Source organism: Helianthus annuus, chromosome 14, assembly GCF_002127325.2.
Source record: "Helianthus annuus cultivar XRQ/B chromosome 14, HanXRQr2.0-SUNRISE, whole genome shotgun sequence".
In the NCBI taxonomy this organism is placed as follows: Eukaryota; Viridiplantae; Streptophyta; class Magnoliopsida; order Asterales; family Asteraceae; genus Helianthus; species Helianthus annuus.
In genome coordinates this window covers 57,034,442-57,055,784 of record NC_035446.2, presented here as the reverse complement: position 1 = coordinate 57,055,784, position 21,343 = coordinate 57,034,442, and the positions used below count along the sequence as shown (strand labels likewise).

Here is a 21,343-nt window from a genome sequence, read left to right as displayed (position 1 = left end):
CCTTGTATGAGCATATTGCATGGGGCTATTTGTACTATTAAAACACTAGGATAAAAATGGTCCAAATTATTAGAGCCCACTCCTTTAAATCGGCCCAAGAGACACCTTCTAGATGCCCTAATAAAGTCGCACAAGGGAATGTGAGAGCACACATGAATTGTGCGATCCAATCAAGTGAGTGTATATAAATGCTCTTAGTCGACAACCTGGAAAAACTTTCCAATCAATACATTCTTCAGCAAATCCCAAGGCACACCTCCCTCTCTCTTCTTTGTTTCCTCCTCCTCGAAAATACCTGCAACACCCAAAACTCACCTCCACCGATCCACCTCCGGCAACCTCCATTCTTCTCCGATAAAGTTCCGATTAACTCGACATCAGCTCTGTTCCTCCTCTTCAGCTGAACACCGCTCGCACACCGGAATATTTACGGCAGCCGTTAGCCTCGTCTTCCAACTTATCCTTGAAGATCTCCATCTTATACTCTTGTACCTTTAAGCTCACACTTTTCAGGTTAGTAAGAACCTTAACACTGTGATATCTGTCGATGTGGTATGTTGTTTCATGATTTCTATGATTTCCGTTTAATAAATGATTGTTCTTATTTGAGGAGATTTCTGTGCTAAGAAAAAGGAATTTAGATAATAATGATTCATGATTTTGCTCACATTGATGTTAAATTTGTTCATGTTGAATATAGTGAAGCTGGGTTTTGCATATTTGTATGTGTAGAGATAAAAAATGATTGTCTGTGTTATATATGACCACTTCAAAATCATCAAAATAGTGTAGAGTTATGAAAGGAATCTGGGTTTTCTTTTGAATGTTGTCACTGTGTTCTTGGTGGGTACAACTGTGTACGCGCAAGGTACAACCTGGTTAAGCATGTTTAAATGTTTAACATGATGATGATGATAGGGATTACTAGTCGTTTAGATGATAAAGATGTCGGATTTATCATGTTCTGAATGATAGTTATAGAACAGTGATAATACGGATTTTGTTGGAATGACGATGATGATCATGATAGATGATGTTTGTTAAAAATGGTATGAGTTTAATGATTTGTCTGGTGCAAATGTTTCAACAAATTATTATTTTAAAACTCCTGGGTATGTGTTGCATATAAGATTTGAAACATTGACTGCCATATTAGAGTGTAATTGCTATTGTGATGAAGGTGATAGTTCCTGTTAGGAGTTCATGGGATCTGGGTTTTAATGGCAGCATACAACCGGTTGTGCATAGGGTACAACTCCTCTGAATATGGGATAAATTGAAATCATAGAATGAGGAGTTGTTTGTCTTATCTGATTGATTTATATGAAATGTTAAGAAGGTGTTTCCCCACAATCGCACAATTAATGAAACCTGGCCCCCACCATTTGTTCTCCACACTTTTGTTGGTCGCACAACAACATGTTTTGAGTGCACATTTATTAGCTAGGCCCCACCACTTATTTTGTAATTGAAAACATGAATCGCACAAGGGAACATGGGCCCCACGACTGCACGTTTGACATTTTAAAAATTATGGTCGCACAAGCCTGGTTATTAATCGCACAATTTTGTTTGCCAGTTGCACACCCTAGAAACTGACCCCACCACTTACTTCATATATTCCATTGTAAACGCACAATTTGTTTCAATCGCACAATCTTTTGGACTGGCCCCCACCACCTGCATTTGCACACCCTTATTTTATTTAATCGCACAACACCTCACCAATCGCACAATTCAATTGGATCTTTATGAGGATGGGCCATGCACTAGCTGGGCCCATTCCAAAGGGTAATCGCACAAATCCCTTCCATCACACACTAAATACAAATCATTTTTATGCATTTGGGCCTTATGGATGTTTCGGACTACACAAGCCCATTTAGTGGGCCGCACAAGTAGTAGGAAATTTATGTATAGGAAACCAATCACACTGCTTGTCTTAATTATGTACGAATGCTACTGCTTCCACATATGATGTTCGTATAAACATACGAGATAAGTATTACTTGTACGCCACATGTGAAAATGTGTGAAATACGTGATTACTTGATACGTGTATGAACTATGTGTTATACGTGAACTACTTGCATACGGTCCTAACAAGTGGTAACCGTTATAGGACACGGTTGACCAAGTTTAGGATAAACACTATTATCTACCGAGCAATCTAAGGTGAGTTCACGACTAACACACTCTAAGCATGTATTCCCGGTGGTTTGGGAACCTAATATTCCGAGGGAACGGAATAGTAATTAAACGAAACTCATAAACTCAAAACATGTATTCTCGGGATTGGGAACTTCCCTACTAAACGAAAACTCTACCACGAAAGTCCCCTTACGTATATACCGATTAGTCGCTAGGAGCGAACGAGGTATTAGTTGATAGCGCTATTAGGTTTGACAAACCTCACACCGTGCTGGGAGCTGGTAGTGAACTATTATCTGGAATCCTAGATCAATGATGGTAGAACATTGATCTGGGGCAAACAACCATTACGTCAAGGTTTCGGTATCTACACAGTTTAGTAATTCATTATGGGATGGGATTCCCACTACATACTCTGGATAACATGGTAACTTGTAAAATAAATGTTTTTGGAAAAAACAAGAAAAACGTTTTCGAAAAACCGTGAACTCGCTCAACTTTATGTTGACACCTTACTGCATGCTTGCAGGTCCGTAGATGTTGTGTTGGAGTTTGCTTGGAGCGCTGTGGTGGCCATCTAGAATCCGTTATCGGATTTCTACTTTTGAACTTGTGTTTTTAAGCTACTTATGAACTTAACGCTTCCGTTAAACGCTCAAACTTTATTTTGTTGAACTTGCTATGTTTTGGAACTTATTTAAAACTTATTATGTTTTAGACTTAAACGTTATGTCACTAATCGCATTGGTGATGGTTTTTATGTTACTTATATTAAATGTTCAATGTGATTGGTGGCTTGATCCTGGGCAGTCACACGCCTCGCGGTGGTACTCCGCACGTGGAAATTTGAGGGTGTGACAGTTCACAGCTTAAATCTAGCAATTTATCCAGTTGAATTAGAGACGTAAAAATTGATGAATCAAATTCAACTATAACTACTAATTTTCCAAACCAACACCCTATGCAAACCCTATAAGACCACCCGTAGTGGGGCGGTATTTTAAAAAAAAATTGAAAAAAAACGCTATAAAACGCCGCACCCCCATTACATGGGGCGTTGTTTGACGTGGTTTTTTGAAAAAAAAAATTAAATGGCGTTGTTTTAAAAACGCTGGAAGACATTTGCACCCACCAATCACTATGGAGCTAACCCCCACATGGTCTGGCAACTTAATTAATGGATAACTTAATTAATGGATGCCACTTTTGCAATAAATTAAAAATAATATTGGAGGAGCAGCAGCTTTCTCTCTGGCCCGACCAATCACTATTTAAGTTTTTAATTAAAAAAATAATAATTGGAAGGGGCGTTATTGGACGTTATTCCCACTACGCCACTTTTGCAATAACCCCAAATAATACCCCATGCTGACTGGACTGCCACGTGTCGCAAAACGCCCCATGGTGAGGACATTATTTTGTTTAACCACTACACATGGTCTAAGTCATCATAAACTTCATGTAAGCTCCAACCCCACTTTTAAAAAGCAACTCCAAGCAAACACAAAATTGAATCTTTTTTCTTTTATTGAATCAATTTGATTCATGATCAACAGTTGTCACATCATAAAAAACCCGTCAAAAATCTACAAAATCCTTTTCTTTGGAATCACAAACCTCTAAGACAAAAAAAAATCAATTTATACCTTTTTGCACTCCCTCTCGTTTGTCACTCCTAAGTGCCGATCACCAAACTTCTTACCATTTTACTGCCATTGTGACCCCGCGACGGGCGGTTCCCTATTTCGGAAAACGACTCTCAAAACCGTCAAACTCGGATACCAGTTGTTGGAAATCACGCCATTAATCAAACACTCACAAACTCAAGATTGAACAATTTGTTCAACTCTTTTTATTGTTAAACCAAGCACACCAATTATAATAACTTTAACCATCTATTTATACTAAACTAAATCCAAACCTGCTATGACTCAAACATCAATTAAATAATCATTAAACCCAAACTAGATAAATATATCCCATTAAATAAAATACTAATACTTTTTTAGAGTCAATAACTAAATAATAATAATAAATAATCAAACTTTATTTTCAACCCTTTTAAATTATCTTAAACCCACCTCCGATTATGAATAATCTTTTTAAAATCACGCTTTAGATCTTAAACCCCATTTGTTCGGCGTGCTTGTATTGAATAACAAACCAATGTTCAAATATATTTACTTGCAATATTTCTATTATGTGCATCTTCTAAACAAATAATGCCTTTTTGGTCAATAAACAAATAATGCCTTTTTGGTCAATGAAAGTTAGTTGAGGAGACAAATACGTTTGTCAAAATCACGAGCAATAATAGATTTAAACAAAAACGTCAACAATATATCAACGAAATGTGGCTATATACTCAAGATAATAAAATTCTTGACCTTTTTGTATAACTTTTAAAATAAATAAAGTATATTACACTTTTTAACGTTTAAAAAAAGTAAGGTAGATTTAAACAAAAAACGTCAACAATCGCTTTAATCTCTTTTTGGCTACTTTTATTAGCAGAAGGATTAGCTAGTGGGAGATACTCTCAAGTCGGCGTGGACATAGTTAAAACAACATAGTCTAGACAGAGTGAGGTAACAGGGTTCTTCAATTTTGAGAGTACAATAGCCTAATACAAAAAAAATCGCCCTTCTAAAAAAATTAAATCTCTCAAATTTCCATTACTTAACTTCTCAACTATTAGTTTATGATTATTATTCTCATGCTGGAATAAGGAGTTAAATTTGTTATTCAAAATTAAGTTTTCTAAAAAGTCTGAAATTAAAATCACGAGTTGGATCACAAACTAATGTTCAAAGATATTGCCAATACTTCTATTCGTGCCTCTTCCAAACACAGAATGCATTTTCGGTCAACGGAAGCTTTCTGACGAGACAAGTACGCCTATCAAAATCACAAGAAATAAAAGCTTATTCTTGTCCAAAATTATTAAATGATTGTGTATTTTTAGTGAACGAGACATTTCCACGAAAACATGCAATGCTACGGGTCGTTTCCATTGTTCACACTAGCTGTTTCTTCTATTAAACGTTATAAAATAACTCACATTATATATATATATATATATATATATATATATATATATATATATATATATATATATATATATATATATATATATATATATATATAGAGGATCATGAGAAAACTAAATATAAATAAGAAAACTAGAAAACTAACTAAAATCCACTAAAAAGGAGGGGGAGGGAGACTTTTAATGAAGGAGGGGTAAAATTGGAAAAAAAAAATATATAACTTTTCAAACATTTCTCATTTCTCCATACGTTATCATTTTAAAACAAAAATGGCACCATAAGATCACAAATTTTCTTATCTTTCATTCAAGTATATTCGAGCATATTTTTTATGACATAAAAAAAGATTTATGGTGTCGTCTTGTTTTCAACACTATTATTATAGTAGTGCACATGTGCAATATAACATGTACTACAATTGCATTACATGCTTAAAATTAGTTTTTTGAGTCTAGTTTAGCTTTTAGGGTTAGTTTTTTTTGGAGGTTTAGGATTAGGATTAGGTTTTTGGGGGGTGGGGGAGGGGGGTTTAGGTTTTTTTTTTTTTTTTTTGGGGGGGTGGGGGGGGTTGGGGTGGGGGTTTAGGTTTTTTTTCGGGTTTATGTTTAGGGTTTAGTTTTAGGTTTTTTAGGGGGTGGGGGGTGGGGGGTGGGGGGGGTTTAGGTTTTTGGGGGGTGGGGGGTTAGGCTTTTGGTGGGAGGGTGAATTTAGGTTTTTGGGGGGTGGGGGTGGGGGATTAGGTTTTTTTTTTTTGGGAGGGGGGTGGGTTAAGTGGTTTAGGCTTTCCGTATTAGTGCACATGTGCAGTACAACAAAATTTTTTTTTTTTTTTTTTGAAATTTTTTTTCCATACATAAAAAGTAGCGATTTTTCTTTAAAAAATTGTAAAAAAAAATATTTGGTATTTTTTTAGGTTTTTTTAGTTAGTTTTTTTGTTTTCTCATTTAAACTAGTTTTCTCATTATCCATCCCCTATATATATATATATATATATATATATATATATATATAGGGGAAGGTTTAAATGAGAACGCTAAATATTTGTGAGAACCGTGAGAACAAATGAAAAAACCATGAGAACTTGGTCAAAAACAATTCAAATTCAAAATTTTTTTCTACACTTATCATTATTATTCGAATACAATGTTAGAAATTCAATTTACACGTTTAAATTTACGTGAATTCATAAATAAAGAAAATTTACACATGTGTAAGTTTGTCATTTACACATGTGTAAATCTGCTATATTTACACATGTGTAAAAAATCTAAAAAGAATGATTTTGAAATGAGAAATAAATTATTTGATTTTATAAATTCTTGTTTTGATGTTGTATCTTAATTACAATGAGGTTTGTATAAAAAAAAATTGGTTTTGATTGGTTTTTTCATTCGTTCTCACGGTTCTCGCAATATTTAGGGTTATCTTGAGAACGCTAAATATTGCGAGAACCGTGAGAACGAATGAAAAAACCAATCAAAACCAATTTTTTTTATACAAACCTCATTGTAATTAAGATGCAACATCAAAAAAAAATTACAACATCAAATAATTCATTTCTCCTTTCAAAATCACTCTTTTTAGATTTTTTACACATGTGTAAATATAACAGATTTACACATGTGTAAATGGCAAACTTACACATGTGTAAATTTTCTTTATTTACGAATTTACATAAATTTAAACGTATAAATGAAATTTATAACATTGTATTCGAATAATAATGATAAGTGTAAAAAGAAATTTTGAATTTGAATTGTTTTTGACAAAGTTCTTGCGGTTTTTTGATTTGTTCTCACGGTTCTCGCGATATTTAGCGTTCTCATTTAAACCCTCCCCTATATATATATATATAGGGGAGAGATATCTTGAGAACGCTAAATATTGCGAGAACCGTGAGAACGAATGAAAAAACCAATTTTTTAATACAAACCTCATTGTAATTAAGATATAACATCAAAAAAAGAATTTACAACATCAAATAATCCATTTCTCCTTTCAAAATCACTCTTTTTAGATTTTTTACACATGTGTAAATATAACAGCTTTATACATGTGTAAATGGCAAACTTACACATGTGTAGATTTTCTTTATTTACGAATTCACGTCAATTTAAACGTGTAAATTTAATTTTTAACATTGTATTCGAATAATAATGATAAGTGTAAAAAGAAATTTTGAATTTGAATTGTTTTTGACCAAGTTCTCGTGGTTTTTTCATTTGTTCTCACGGTTCTCGCGATATTTAGCGTTCTCATTTAAACCCTCCCCTATATATATATATATATATATATATATATATATATATATATATATATATATATATATAAACCCTATCTATATAAAAAACCCTAGAAAACCCAACCTCCCGACATTTTTTTTTTTTTGAAAAAAATAACACATGTAATATACATGTTTTTAAGAGTTTTGGGCCAAAAAATCAAAAAAGCGCCGAAGGGATAATTTAAAAAAAAAAATTCAGCAACTTTCAGCATTTTTGGCTAACACGTGTTAGGCGCTGAATTTTGTTTATTTTTTTTTTTAAAACCCTTCGGCGCTTTTTTGTTTTTTTTGGCCCAAAACACTCTAAAACATGTATATTACATGTGTAATTTTTTTCAAAAAAAAAATGTCGGGAGGTTGGGTAAAAATGGGGAGAGATTTGGGTTTTCAGAGTTTTCTAATAATTTTAGGGTTTTTTGTCTAGCATTACCCTATATATATATATATATATATATATATATATATATATATATATATATATATAGGACAAAGATCCGTTAGGAACCACCCTTTATTGCGAGAACCGCGAGAACCAGTGTGAACACAAACAGTAATAGCTAAAAAAATCTAAAAAACACCCAAAAAAATTTTTTTTTATTTTTTTACTATTTTTTATATAAAAATCGCTACTTTTAGTATTCAAAAAAAAAAAAAATTTTTTTTTTTTTAAAAATTTTTTTTTAAAAAAAAAAAAAAATTTTTTTTTTTTGGCTACAAAAGTAGCGATTTGAACATAAAAAATAGTAAAAAAATAAAAAAAAAATTTTAGATTTTTTTTTGATTTTTTTTGATTTTTTTAGATTTTTTAGGTTTTTTGGGGGTTTAGTTTTTAGCATTTTAGCTTGGGGGGGGGGGGGGGTTTAGGTTTTTGGGTGGTGGGGGAGGGGGGTTTAGGTTTTTGGGGGGGGGGGGTGGGGGTGGGGGGTGGGGGGGGTTAGGTTTTTTTTAGGTTTTTTGAGGGTTTTAGTTTTTAGCATTTAGCTTGGGGGGGGGGGGGGGGTTAGGTTTTTTTTTTGGGGGGGGGGGGGGTGGGGGGTTTAGGTTTTTGGGGGTGGGGGGGGTGGGGGTTAGGTTTTTTGAGGGTTTTAGTTTTTAGCATTTAGCTTGGGGGGGGGGTTAGGTTTTTTTTGGGGGGGGGGGGGGGGTTAGGTCTTTTTTTGGGGGGGGGGGGGGGTGGGGGGTTTAGGTTTTTGGGGGGTGGGGGGGTGGGGGTTAGGTTTTTTTTAGGGTTTTTTTAGCTATTTTAGCTTGTGTTCACATTGGTTCTCGCGGTTCTCGCAATAAAGGTGGTTCTCGCATGAACCTTACCCTATATATATATATATATATATATATATATATATATATATATATATATTTATATTCTTTTATATATTTTGAATGAATGTTTTAATTTTTTTGTTTTATTTATTAAATATATTTAAACAAATGAGAAAAATTACCATTATGCCCTTATTTAACATTAAAATTTAACTAAATTAGAGCTAAAGGACATAGTGTGCAAAGTTTTGCAAACATAAAGTATGAATCCCGTCAACTTTAAAGACAAAGGACATACTTTGCAGTTCAGTGTAAACATAAATGATGATTTTTGTAATTTACTCTTTAAAAAATCATACAAAATTTAACTCTTTAAAATTAAAAACGGTCCAAAACCAAACCACAAAAACCACTCGGTTTGGTTCGTCTTTATTTACAAAACTTTCTCCTAAAGTTTTTGTCAAGACTGATAGAACGGGAACATAAACACCCCTAAACCCTGGTTTATCCCATAAATCTCATCAAAACCAGTTGAAAACAAATCAACTTCTTATCCCCCCCCCCCCCCCCCCCCCCCATATTTATACTTTGATTCATTTCATTTCAACAGAATCAATATAAGTTAATTGATTATAGGAAAAAAAAATATAACCTTTTTTTCACTAAATGAGTTAACCGGTTAGAATTTACCCAACAAACATGTTACTATTCTGTACAGTTTGATGCATACTTTTCAACTGATGAATCGTATATACCCAAAAACAGAGGGCAGTGTACATAAAAACCGACAAGGATCATGTACCAATCGGTTTGGGAGCCTTGAAGTAGAGGCAGATATGAAGTAATCAGGGTTTATCAAGTTGTTAACCACCCAAGAAAATGGAATTTCCAGTTTGGATTCAATGCCTTCCTTGTATTCGAAGTAATTTTATAACCGGATGACTTCCGTTTTCGGGCTCCATTCCTGACTCGTTCTTGCGCTTTCGGCTTAACCCGGATAAAATTCTGGCAGAATTGATTTTACAGCATCAAGCAAAGTGAAATACTTTCCTGCAATTCAGGCGCGTGTTAAATGGGTTGTACTTGCGTGTTGACTGGTCAAACCCAACACAAACCAAAAAATCGTGTTGGTCACAAGAACCTCGACATGACATGCATATTCGCGGGTGTCACACGAACACAGCCCATGTAAACTAATTTTTTTTTATATTAATACTCTAATATTACTAATTACTAATTTGCAACAAAAAGAATACATATGTATATATAATAATTAAGTTTAAACTATAAAACTTGATACTCATTTCTCTCTTTGTCTTTCTAATTGCAGCATAAAAGATCAAATCAGTTTAAGTTATGACATAAAACAACACAACTGTTTATAATTAGTGGGTCAAACCTACCTCCACTCATACTAAAAACAACTCATTTCAACCTGGACCTGTTTTGACCCATTGACTAACCACCTCTAATAACACAACACGAAATAAGAACAGTTGTAGAAAATAAAATCTTAAGAACAATCTACACCTTATTTTATAACATTAAGAGACATGAGCATACTTGCTTTCAGTGCTGCAGTTGCATCAGTCTCATTAACACTGTACTGGCTTTGTTTGCTTCCTTAGCTTTTAGTCGACGTCTTTCAACTTCAATTCTCCTTGCATTGTCTTCTCTGCTATAATAAGATTCACTCTTTGCTTTACCTACAAGGACGAATTGCTGTGCGAGGACTAGAGGATTTTCATCATTAACTTCAACAACATCTGGTTGTTGCTCTCTCTGGCTAGAAGATTCAAGAACTTCTTCAGAAGCTTCTTCCACTGCTATACCTTTTCCTTTATCCTTCTTTGTAGCTTCTTCAGCTCTTCGGATTTCAATATCATCATAAGCTGCATGAACATTAATACCAAGTCGATCTTCAATAACAGCATATAACATCTCTATTTGCTTAGACTTGTTCTCCTTGTCTGCTTTCAAATCTTCTATCTCTTTCTGCATGATCTCATTTGCATGACTGATCGCCGTATTAGCATCATTCAGCTCACAATTTGTAGTCAACAGCTCATCGATCATTTCATTCAATGCATTGTTCCCAGCTTTAACGTCTTCTATCTGATCATTCATAGCTAACATTTCATTCTTTAGAACCACATTCTCTGCCTCCACTTGCTTAATCTTCTCTTTCGTTTCTTTAAGCTCTGCATCTGATTCTGCCTTTGCCTTTTCTAACTCAGCAACCTTCTTTGCTAACTTAAAGAACGGAATGTAACCCATTCCGAATTCACTTTGCACAGGAACCTCAATTTCAACGTTTTCAACTTCAGGAATACCAGATGTGTCTTTCATAGTCTTCCTGACTTTCTTCCTTGTCAGAACTTCACCCGTAGGTTGAGCTTTCCGTTTCATCTTTCCTTCTTTGCCTTTGGTAATCTTTTCAGCTTCCGAAGGACCTTTCATTTTGATTTTGCCACTGACATATGTTGTTGGTGCAACATCTATTTCGCCTTCTGTTTCGCTCGAATCTGTATGCACCTCACCTTCAACAAGCGGTTCTTTCATAGCTTCAATGTTTTTACCACCAGCCTTTGCTGCTGCATCTCTAGCTTCCTGAGTAGCTGCAATATTTGCAAATTCATCAACTGAAATTTCAACGTAATCACCTGCAACATTAACATTCTCAGGAGGAACATCATCAATCAAATGTGGTGGTGATTTCTTTGGTGCAGCTTTCGGTGTTGGATTCTTCTTATCATCTTTCATTACCCACCACCTAGTCTTCTTAGGTTCAAACAGCTTCATCTTTTCTGTTTCTGATCCAGAATCACTATCATCATGCCTCCATTTGTCATCTGCTGGAGCTTGATAATCTGATTTCTCAATTGCAGCAAACTTCTTTCTGAACTTAGGCTCTTTACCCTTTTCAATCCCTTCGTAAACATCTAACCTCTTCAAGGTTTCATTGTCCATATGCTCTAGCACCAACTCATCATCATCTATCTTCGGTAAGTTAGGAATCTGATCGTCTAACAGCATCTGCACAAACCTTGGATATTGCAAGAATCTTTCACCATTCATGTTACCCAACATATGATTGAAAATCATCTGAGAAATATTGTAAGGCCTGTTCAGTATCAAGCATGTGATGATGTTCATGATGTAGTCTGCAGATTCATCATATCCACCCTTCCTGTGGCCCAACGCGTGTATCACTGAGTGAACAAGAAACTTGTAAGGCTTTGACAACTTTGACTTTACGTATGCTTGATCATTTACAGATCCTGTATAGCCCATTCTGAACCATAAACCCTTGCACAATCTTTCTGGAATGTATATCGGATCTTCATCTTTGTCTTTCAGATCCAACACTCTTCGAATATCTTCAACAGTTATCTTAACAGCAACATCGATATCTTTATTGTTGTCATCTTTCATTTTCACGGTAGAATGTATTGCTTTGTCATCTTCCACGTAGTGTGCCGAGTTCCAGAATGCCCTCACATGTGACTCATAACACTTATGTTGATCAGTCAATGCCTTGTGTATTCTACTATCTTCGATAAACTTTAAAATCTCCACGAAAGAACTCATATTTCGCAATGTTTTATCTAAAGTACAACATATGTTGTGCTTGTTATGAAAATCCAAACTTTTAGCCTGCACATATAACACACGTCATAAGACATTGCACGTATATCGAGAAAATTATTGAACTTTGAAATCATTGTCCAACACTTAGAAAAATTTCAACATTCAATATACATTCCATCCGGATGGACTTGGTCCGGATGAACAAACAATACAACTGATCCGGATGGACACTCTCCAGATGGGCAATTTCATCCGGATGAACAACATTTAACAAATCAATTATAATCAATTCAAAACCTTTATCCGGATGGACTTTAACAAGAATTGTTCAAATCGCAGGACCTTTATCCGTCCGGATGAACACACTGTTCATATTCAAGAATCAATCAATCAAATTTTTGTAAGATGTTATCAAATTGATGGTTGAAATATGTAATTCAAGTGCCAATTAAACAATATTCATGATCAATTTCTTGAAATTCATCCTAGAAAGCCCTAGATCTAAATACAATAGCCGACTGTGTCCGAATGATCAAATTGACCCTTCAAATGAAATGTTATAGAGATTCTACCTTCACCATGTTAGATGTTGTGCTAATCAACACCCTCTGGTAGAAATTTCGGCAGAGTTTTGGCTAGATTTTGGCTAAAAAGTTTGAGAGAAAAAGTATAGTCTCTCCGGATGTGAAGTGTTCGAATGAACAAGATTCTTCCGGATGGCCTATATATATCACCGGTCCATCCGTCCGGATGGGGAAATCAATTCTCCGGATGGACTTATTCTGCATACGTCCGGATGGACTTTGCATTTTCAAAACTTTTATTTTTTACAAACTTTTTCAAATTTTATCAGATTTTAACATCCACTCAAGTATCCAGGTCCAAGTTAATGACCCTGGTTACTCAATTTGCCGACCAAGTCTAAGGTAATGACCTTGATTGACCTGATTTACGAACCATCTGATATTTTTATTCAAATTTTCATTTTTTTCAAAAAAACTACAAGTTTCAACTTAATGAACTTGTTCAGCTTTTTAGTTTCCCAACACTTTCAGATTAGCTCACACCCAGTCTTCTCAAGATTTTTCTCTGCATCTCAGAATCTGAAGATCAGCTTTCCAACACTTGTCGAAAATAACGCAGAAATAAAATCTTTTTGTATTTTAAAAACTTTATATTCAAACACACTGAAAATCTTTTTGGGTTTGTTAGTGCATTTTGTATGTCCATAGATAGAAATCTGTCAATATTTGTAACGTTTAAAGTCTTGAGTCTGTATCATACCGGACAGAGCTTCTTTTTCTCTTCAACTAATGGAGTGTAAGTAGAATCTTCATCGTCAGATCCTTTCTTCTTCTTTTGAGGCTTCTTTTTCATTTGAACCTTTCCACGACCAAGTGTTGCCATATCAATTTCTGTCTCAGTCTCCGCTGATTCAGCGTCAGCATCACTTGAATCATCACGAGCAACACCTTCAGAATCTGTCTCTTTGACACTTTCAGCTTGAACACTTGTGCTTTGATCTTTCTGAGTAGAAACTTCCTCATTCTTCTTTAGAAAACTTTCAAGTGAATGTTTCAATAAATCAGCTCCTTGTTGAAGAACTTCTGATAGTTCCAACACTGGTTCATCAACTAACCTTTGTTGTGATTCTTTTGAAGGCCCTGCAAAACAAACATTGAAGTATTCATTAGAATAATATAACAATTTAAAGTTCTAGCTTCTCTTATGACTCCCCATTTCACTATACCCTTAACAACAATCTTCGGTGTTGATTCCTCAGCAGGGGATGTCTTCGGAGTTCTCTTTCTCTTGCCGTCCTTCACAAACCAATAACGAAGCTTCTTTTCAATCATTTCATTCATCTTATTATCTTCACTCTCAGAGTTACTGTTCTCATGTCTCCATGCGTCATTTTCTGGAGCAACATACGCTGGATTATCAATCCTGCAAATCATTCTCCTTGCCCTCTGATCAGGTCCTTTGGATAATCTGCTTATAGTATCCGCTGTCATGTTTCGAAGACCTAGAATATCATGAGCATCCTTTGGAATGTCTTTTACTAAATCGTCTATTATCATCTGGATAAATCTTGGATACATGATGTACTTTCCACTTCCAGCTTTTACATTGTCTACCAAGTGGTCAAAGATCACTTGCGATACATTATATGGCCTGTTCAGCACCAGACATGTGATTATGTTCATGATATAATCAGAAGTTTCATCGTAAGCTCCCTTCCTATGAGCTAAAGCATGCACTACGCAGTGGATCATGAACTTATAAGGCTTACTGAACACTGTCTTAAGCATTTTTCCGTTCAAGTTTCCTGAAAATCCCATTCTGCACCACAAACCCTTGCACAAACGTTCAGGAATAATGATGGGATCACTATCAGAATCATCTAACTCCAAAACTCTTCTTAAATCACCCACATTGAACTTAATTTCAACATCTATGTCCTGATCATTCTCGTCCTTCTTTCTAACAGTTGAATAGATCATCTTTTCCTTCTCCTCATACCTTACCGAACTCCAAAATCTTCTAACATGTGATTCATACACTTCGGTTTTATCGGTTAGCGCCTTATGAATCTTACTCTCTCTCAAGAATTTTGCTATAACTTTGAACGGAGTATTATCTGTATAGTGTGCATCCAACAGACAATAAATATTGTGAGATTTGTCCCAGTCTTTTCCCTGCACAAAGTTCGAGACATAAAGTAACAAGTATCAAAAATTTTGAAAATATCAAAATTTTTCAAACTCTGGAAACTCACTCTATGTAGTACTGAGGATCGGATGGTCATCCGATCGGATTGCCATCCGATCAGATGAACCATCTGATGTAATGAGTAGACAAACTAAGTCAAGTGCATATGGATCGGGTGGCCATCCATAGATGAGGCATGCTAGTGTTGTTTGGATCGGATGAACAAAAACGGACGTTTACGTACATAAATGAACGAACAAAACATGTTTTCATGTTCGTTCGTTTAGTTAAACATAAATGAACTGATTTGAATTAGGATTTTTTTAAGGTTGAAGATAAAGGGGAGGGTTCAATAAAATGATTTATTATAAAAAATAGAAAAGGACAAAATTGCCCCTGACTAACAGAGGTCAATGGATGGTGTTAAGTCAATTGAACTAAAATGGCAATGTTAAAAACTTTTTGGACCCACAGGGGATAAATGAAACCATTGGACTAAAGTGGCAAAATGGCCCAAACCTCAGGGACTAAATGGCATTTTACTCAACAAAAAAATATGTTCATGTTCGTTCGTTTATTAAACAAACGAACTTTCCGTTGAACAAGTTAACGAACAGTTCATGAACGTTCAGTTCATTTACAGGCCTAAGAACTAGCATTATTTGTCACAACTTATAACTAGTGTTTATCCTAACAATGATCAGAACAAAACTTCCTAAGGTACATTTTAAGTAATATAGTTTCAGATTAGTCAAACTACACCACTGACATTTCAAAACCAAAAGATGAAAAGCATAAGATTAGATATATACCATCAAATTCCAAGGTGTTTCTGGTTCAGCGCAAAAAGGACACCTGTTGGTATGTACCTGAAATATCCAGAGCATTATGTCGGATAATAAGCTAAACTTTGTAGATTTGAAGTAATTTAACCGCCAATCTAATACAAAGGCTAATAAAATCTTAAGTAACACAGTTAAGGTTTGGTTTAAAGATTAAACTGCTGTTAAACACGAAGATATAGATGATAGGGAATGTTATATACTATGCAAAGATACTCATCAATCAGTTTCTAAATACAGGATCTTTTTACATCTTACATATTCTCAGATTCATAACCAAATAACAAATTTCAGGTTTTATTAACGATTAAAAAAAGGCCTAGTTAAGTTCCGGTTTAAACCCCAAAACAGATTCATAAACAAACCTTTCATATAGCTAGCTATTATTTCGCCGTAACCTATAAACAAGGAGAAATCAGCAATGCATACCTATCAACAATTCCTCAACTCTAAACACATCAATCCAAAACTAGATCCACGCTTAGGTTAAGAACATCAACCAATTATTACATATTATGTTGCAGATCTTAAAGAACTGCTCAATATTAGTTAAATTAGAAACCCTAGCTCCTATTCTAGGGCACAAACACATCCCAAACAAACAACGCTGATTCACAACTACAACCACTAAATTAACACAAATATCATTAGGTTTTATAAGCATAGAAGAGATCAAATGCATAGAGTACCAGCGACCGCAGGTGAGGGCGGCGGTAGAGTGGTCACTTCGGAGTCGTCAAGGTGAACTTGCAGCGTCCCACACGTACTTACTTTTGAGCTTCGGAGTCCGGATTACACTTTCACTCGATCGGGTCACATACAATTTAATTGTTCAACAAATTGCATGTGACTTGTCAGATCAATTATATCGGCCCATGTGATGTGTCTTAAAATACGCAGCTTATGTGAACTGATCTTTTAATTGAGGTCCAATTAAATCAATAGTCTTCGGCCCACTATATCAAAATTTAATTGTTTGTTGTCAGACTGTGTGTGAGAGGAGAGAGGAAAGAGGCCCGTGAACATTGACTGTGGGCGGACGATTTTGACGGGGCTGGGGCGACGACGGGGATGGGGGTGGATCTGTTGGGGAATGGGGCGGCGGCGGGAGGACGAGCCCCGTACCCACTAGTCTAAAGCGGCCCATATGAGATTGTATTAAAGGTCCAATTAAGCTGTTGATATTAAAGGGGTTGTCTGCCACTTATATTTTGAATTTTTTTTTAACGTCCAACATAAGAATCGCCGGGTACTCCGTACGTGGCATCCATTGGCCGAAAGGTAGCCCGCGGCAGCCCAACCTGCACGCACGGAGCCCCTAGCCCACCATGCCACCAGTTCCGGGGAAAACCCGACCCTACACCCGCCCGAAGACACGACAGTGCAAAGCCGGTAAAACCCGGATAGATCAGAAATCAAACTCGAAACCATTCGATCAAGAGTCTTCCCTCATTTCTATAACAGTGAGCTATAAGCCCAGGGTTACTTATATTTTGAATTAATTCACTTTTGAACAAAATCAAAGGTTCTGACAATCACAAGCAATTGATAAAGTTGTCATTTTTTTGGTCCAATAATCTTTGTATTGTATCAGACAATCACGTGAAACAATTATTGGACAAAGTGAGAGTAAAAGGTCTTGTGTGGCTCGAGAAAGACTTTGATCGTCTATTGAAAATTTGAATGGTTGGTGGATCAGACAAGATAAAGACAAGGGTCATGCATATGCATAATTAATTCCACATAGGACCATTAATGGTACACTATCCATTTCTTTAATTGATGGTGGTTCTCATGGATTAAACCACGATTACAACGACCCTCCCATTTGATAATTTTAAGACAAGGACCATTAATGGTACACTATCCATTTCTTTAATTGATGGTGGTTCTCATGGATTAAACCACGATTACAACGACCCTCCCATTTGATAATTTTAAGACAAAAATAAATTTAAAAAATAAATGGGATAGTGGTTTGGGTCATGACCACACCCTTAGGGTAGTGGTTTTGAATGGTGGATTAAAGACATGGTGCATTGGTGCCTATGTGGAGGGTCATGACCACACCCTATAGCCTTATAAATTTGCATGTGAAGGTCCAACAGGAAAACAGTATAAGCATTACAACAGTTGTCGGCCATACTTGTTCAATTGCATATGAATTGTGTTTACTGAAAGTCCAAGTATCAAACGGTGACTCGATCCACCATCCGATCCATAGTTCATTCACATTCAAGTCTCGTTCGACACTTAGCTATTTCACATAATTGTCATCAGAATCATTATCATTACAAGGCCCAATCATTGTTTTTGAAACTCAAATTTTTGTCGGCAATTTTTTTAATTCAAAGAGGGTGGTGTTAAGGTGTCGAACCGCCACTCGATCGGTTCACTATCCAATCCACGAGTATCTTGTTGGGTGTGTTAAAGGTCAAGTGTCGAGTGGCTACTCGATCGGATCACCATCCGATCTTTTTCACACTATCACATTTTAACGTGTTGTGCAAATCGTCGAACGGCAATCCGTACGGATTGCCATCCGATCCTAATCACTCTATTTGCTTGTGTCTCAGGTCCAAGTATCGGATCACTACTCGATCGGATCACCATCCGATCATCAACACAAGAGGTCTAAGTGTCGGATCATCACTCGATCGGATCACCATCCGATCCGTTGTTATCCTATCATTGTTACTCTGTTGACCTTCGTTGACCTTGTCCGAGCGGATACACATCCGATCCAACTGTCTGATTTTTAAACTGATTGTTTATTTGTTCGTTTGCAGGTGATTCAAGATAAACAAGGTGCTAATATCAAGACACAATTCAAAGATGTCGAGAACTGGCGAAGAGTTTTACAACACATTTGATAACGCTTACACTTCTGAAACAAAGTCGGAGACTAGCAACATTTCAAAAATGATTTCAGATAATTTGAAATATGATAACGTGTACGGAAACCAACAAAAACCACCGAAATTAATGAATATCGAGGACTATAACTGGTGGAAAAAGCGGTTTGAGGGTTGGGTAAAAGCATTCGCTCATGATAGTTGGTTAAAATTGAAGTTATGATATAAAGAACCAACAAAAGAAGGTGGAATCTTATTGACAATTGAAGAATTCACAGAACTAGAAGTAAAACACATGTGTGTTGAACAAAAAATCACATTGCTGTATCCATCGGTTCGAGACGATATTATTTCATTACTTGATGAAACTACTTCTAAAGGTTTGTGGGAGGCTTTAGAGAGAAAATGTACGGGTGGTGAGAAAATTATCAAAAACAAACGATCGTTATTGAAAAAAGAATTTGATTTGTTTACATACATGAAAGGTGAAACTGTACCTCAGATGATTGAAAGATTTTGCCATCTTAAACTCGAATTGGAGAGATTTGGTGTTTCCAAAGATAATGAAGAGATCATTGACAGGTTGATAGAAGCTCTTCCAAATGAAAATGATTGGTCAAACTATGACATGATACTCAAAAACAACAATGATATGAGCAAAGTGACACTTGATTGGTTGATTGAGAGGCTTGATGGCCATGAATTAAAAATACAAAAACATAACAAAATGGCAAATCAACAATATAAGCAAAATGTTGATCTATACTACAGAGGAAGCATGATTAATCAAGCGTCAATGATGGCATTTAGTGCTGGAAGTTCAAAGGATTCATCTCAACACAACTCTTCAAAAGATCCGGGTTATCATTCGCTTGCTTCAAATTTGTCAAATCCGAACATAGTCCAGGAATCGTACGAAAGTCTGATCGCGGGTAAGGTTGGAAACCCGAATATGACGAAGGAAGATTATGATCAGATCGATCCAGAGGAGATGGAGCTGATAGACATAAAATGGTGCATGGCTAGCGCTATGAGGAGAGCACAAAGGTTTATGGAAATCACTAGAAGATCATGTTTGGGAACTGCTGATACAAAACTGGGATTTGACAAATCGAAAGTTACCTGTTTCAAATGCAAACAGAAAGGGCACTTCAAGAGAGAGTGTACAAACAGGCAAACTGATGAAGCTGTGAATCCATTTAAAGATGATTATTATCAGAAAGCAATCTATCATCGCAACAGTGAGTCATCTAAGGTGAATCAAAAGCAAATCGATGAAGGTTCATCAAAAGAGAAGTCGAGAGCTCTAGTAGTTATTCAGGACGACGAGGGCAGAGAGATAATGCTAGTTTTGAAATCAGAAAGTTGTATGCTCCTTTTAAGGAAGCACAAAAAGCAAAAAAGATGGGATGCTGAGCGAGAATGTTATTTGGATTCATAAGGTAATCCAGTAGTTGATCCTAAGAAGATGGATTTTGATGCAGTGGCAAACTTATTTCCAGATCGTGACACATTTCATACGAGGAGATTATCTAAGAAAGATTATGAAGCCAATCTGTATAAACGTTTAAAAGAAGTATTTGAGGAAAGTTTACCAAAGGTAATGGAGTTGAGAAAGAAGAAAGAAAAAGAGATTGAGAAGCTGGTTGAAGAGGTGAAGAAAACAGCAGAGAATGCTGAAGAAAATTAACAAAAGAAGGAAGAGGATCAGAAAATTGAAAAAGAAGAATCACAAGTATTAGATGACACTGAGGTAACTGAATCTTCTGAATTTTTAAATGATGAAATGTTGATAAAACTAAATATAAGTGCAGGAATTGCATAGAAATGTGCATAGCCTGTACTGAGAAAGATGAAAAGATAAAAACAAAAGATATTGAAATAAATAAAATTAAAAATGTTTTCAAAACAAAATGCAAAGAAATGCTTGAAAATGAAGAAGTTTTGAAACAAAAGATTGAAAAGCTGACACTAAAATGTCAAGATTTTGAAAAAGAAAATGAAATTTTAAAACAAAAATGTTTGACAAAACGTGAAGATTGTGTTAAAAAGGATAATAATTTTCAAGATCTGCAAAAAGAATATGATAAAATAAAATGTTCAAGTCAGAGAGTACAAGAAGCTTATGATACTTTGAAGAGACAAGTTAAATGTTTGGACAAAAGATTGTCTGAAACATTAACAACAAAAAAACTTTATGAGAAAAAGTTTGAAGAAAAGCAGCTTGAATTAAACAAGTGTGTTGATGAAGTTGCTAATCTCAAACAAGTTCTGGTCGAAAAAGAAAAGATTGTTACAAAACTTCAAAGTTATCATAGTTCTTCGTACATTCTCGAACGCATTTTCAACATCACACCAGATGACAAAGATTCTAACAAGAATAAAAAGGGTATTGGTTCAGAATATCATCAGGTACCACCACCATTGAGAGATAATTATACTTTTTATGATGAGGAAAGAGTGGGAAAAGGTCTAAATATAATTGACCAATTACCTGAAAGTATCGATGTGACTTACACCAAATCTGATGAAGCTGATGATTCAAAGGTGGTAAGCAAGGTTGTTGAAAGTATTTTGAAAGATGAGTCTACCAAAGGT

The 21,343-nt window shown here is 35.5% G+C and overlaps 1 protein-coding gene across 1 annotated transcript; it reads right to left on the bottom strand.

Moving 5' to 3' along the window:
* Positions 1 to 10,018: 10,018 nt before the first annotated feature.
* On the bottom strand, positions 10,019 to 16,778 carry LOC110908340. Its single transcript, XM_022153265.2, has 5 exons — positions 16,580 to 16,778; positions 15,861 to 15,917; positions 14,087 to 15,035; positions 13,621 to 14,000; positions 10,019 to 12,402 (listed from the first exon to the last, which is right to left on the bottom strand). Exons 2-5 carry the CDS (start codon positions 15,861 to 15,863, stop codon positions 10,315 to 10,317), a joined length of 3,420 nt encoding a protein of 1,139 aa, XP_022008957.1. The 5' UTR covers positions 15,864 to 15,917; positions 16,580 to 16,778; the 3' UTR covers positions 10,019 to 10,314.
* Between the last annotated feature and the right edge of the window lie 4,565 nt (positions 16,779 to 21,343).

Excerpts from the sequence above, each read along its gene's own strand:
- LOC110908340 (XM_022153265.2), bottom strand. Across the intron at positions 14,001-14,086 it reads ACCGAAGATTGTTGTTAAGG|GGCCTTCAAAAGAATCACAA; the intron begins GTATAGTGAAAT and ends TTTGTTTTGCAG. Across the intron at positions 12,403-13,620 it reads AGAAAAAGAAGCTCTGTCCG|GCTAAAAGTTTGGATTTTCA; the intron begins GTATGATACAGA and ends TTATATGTGCAG.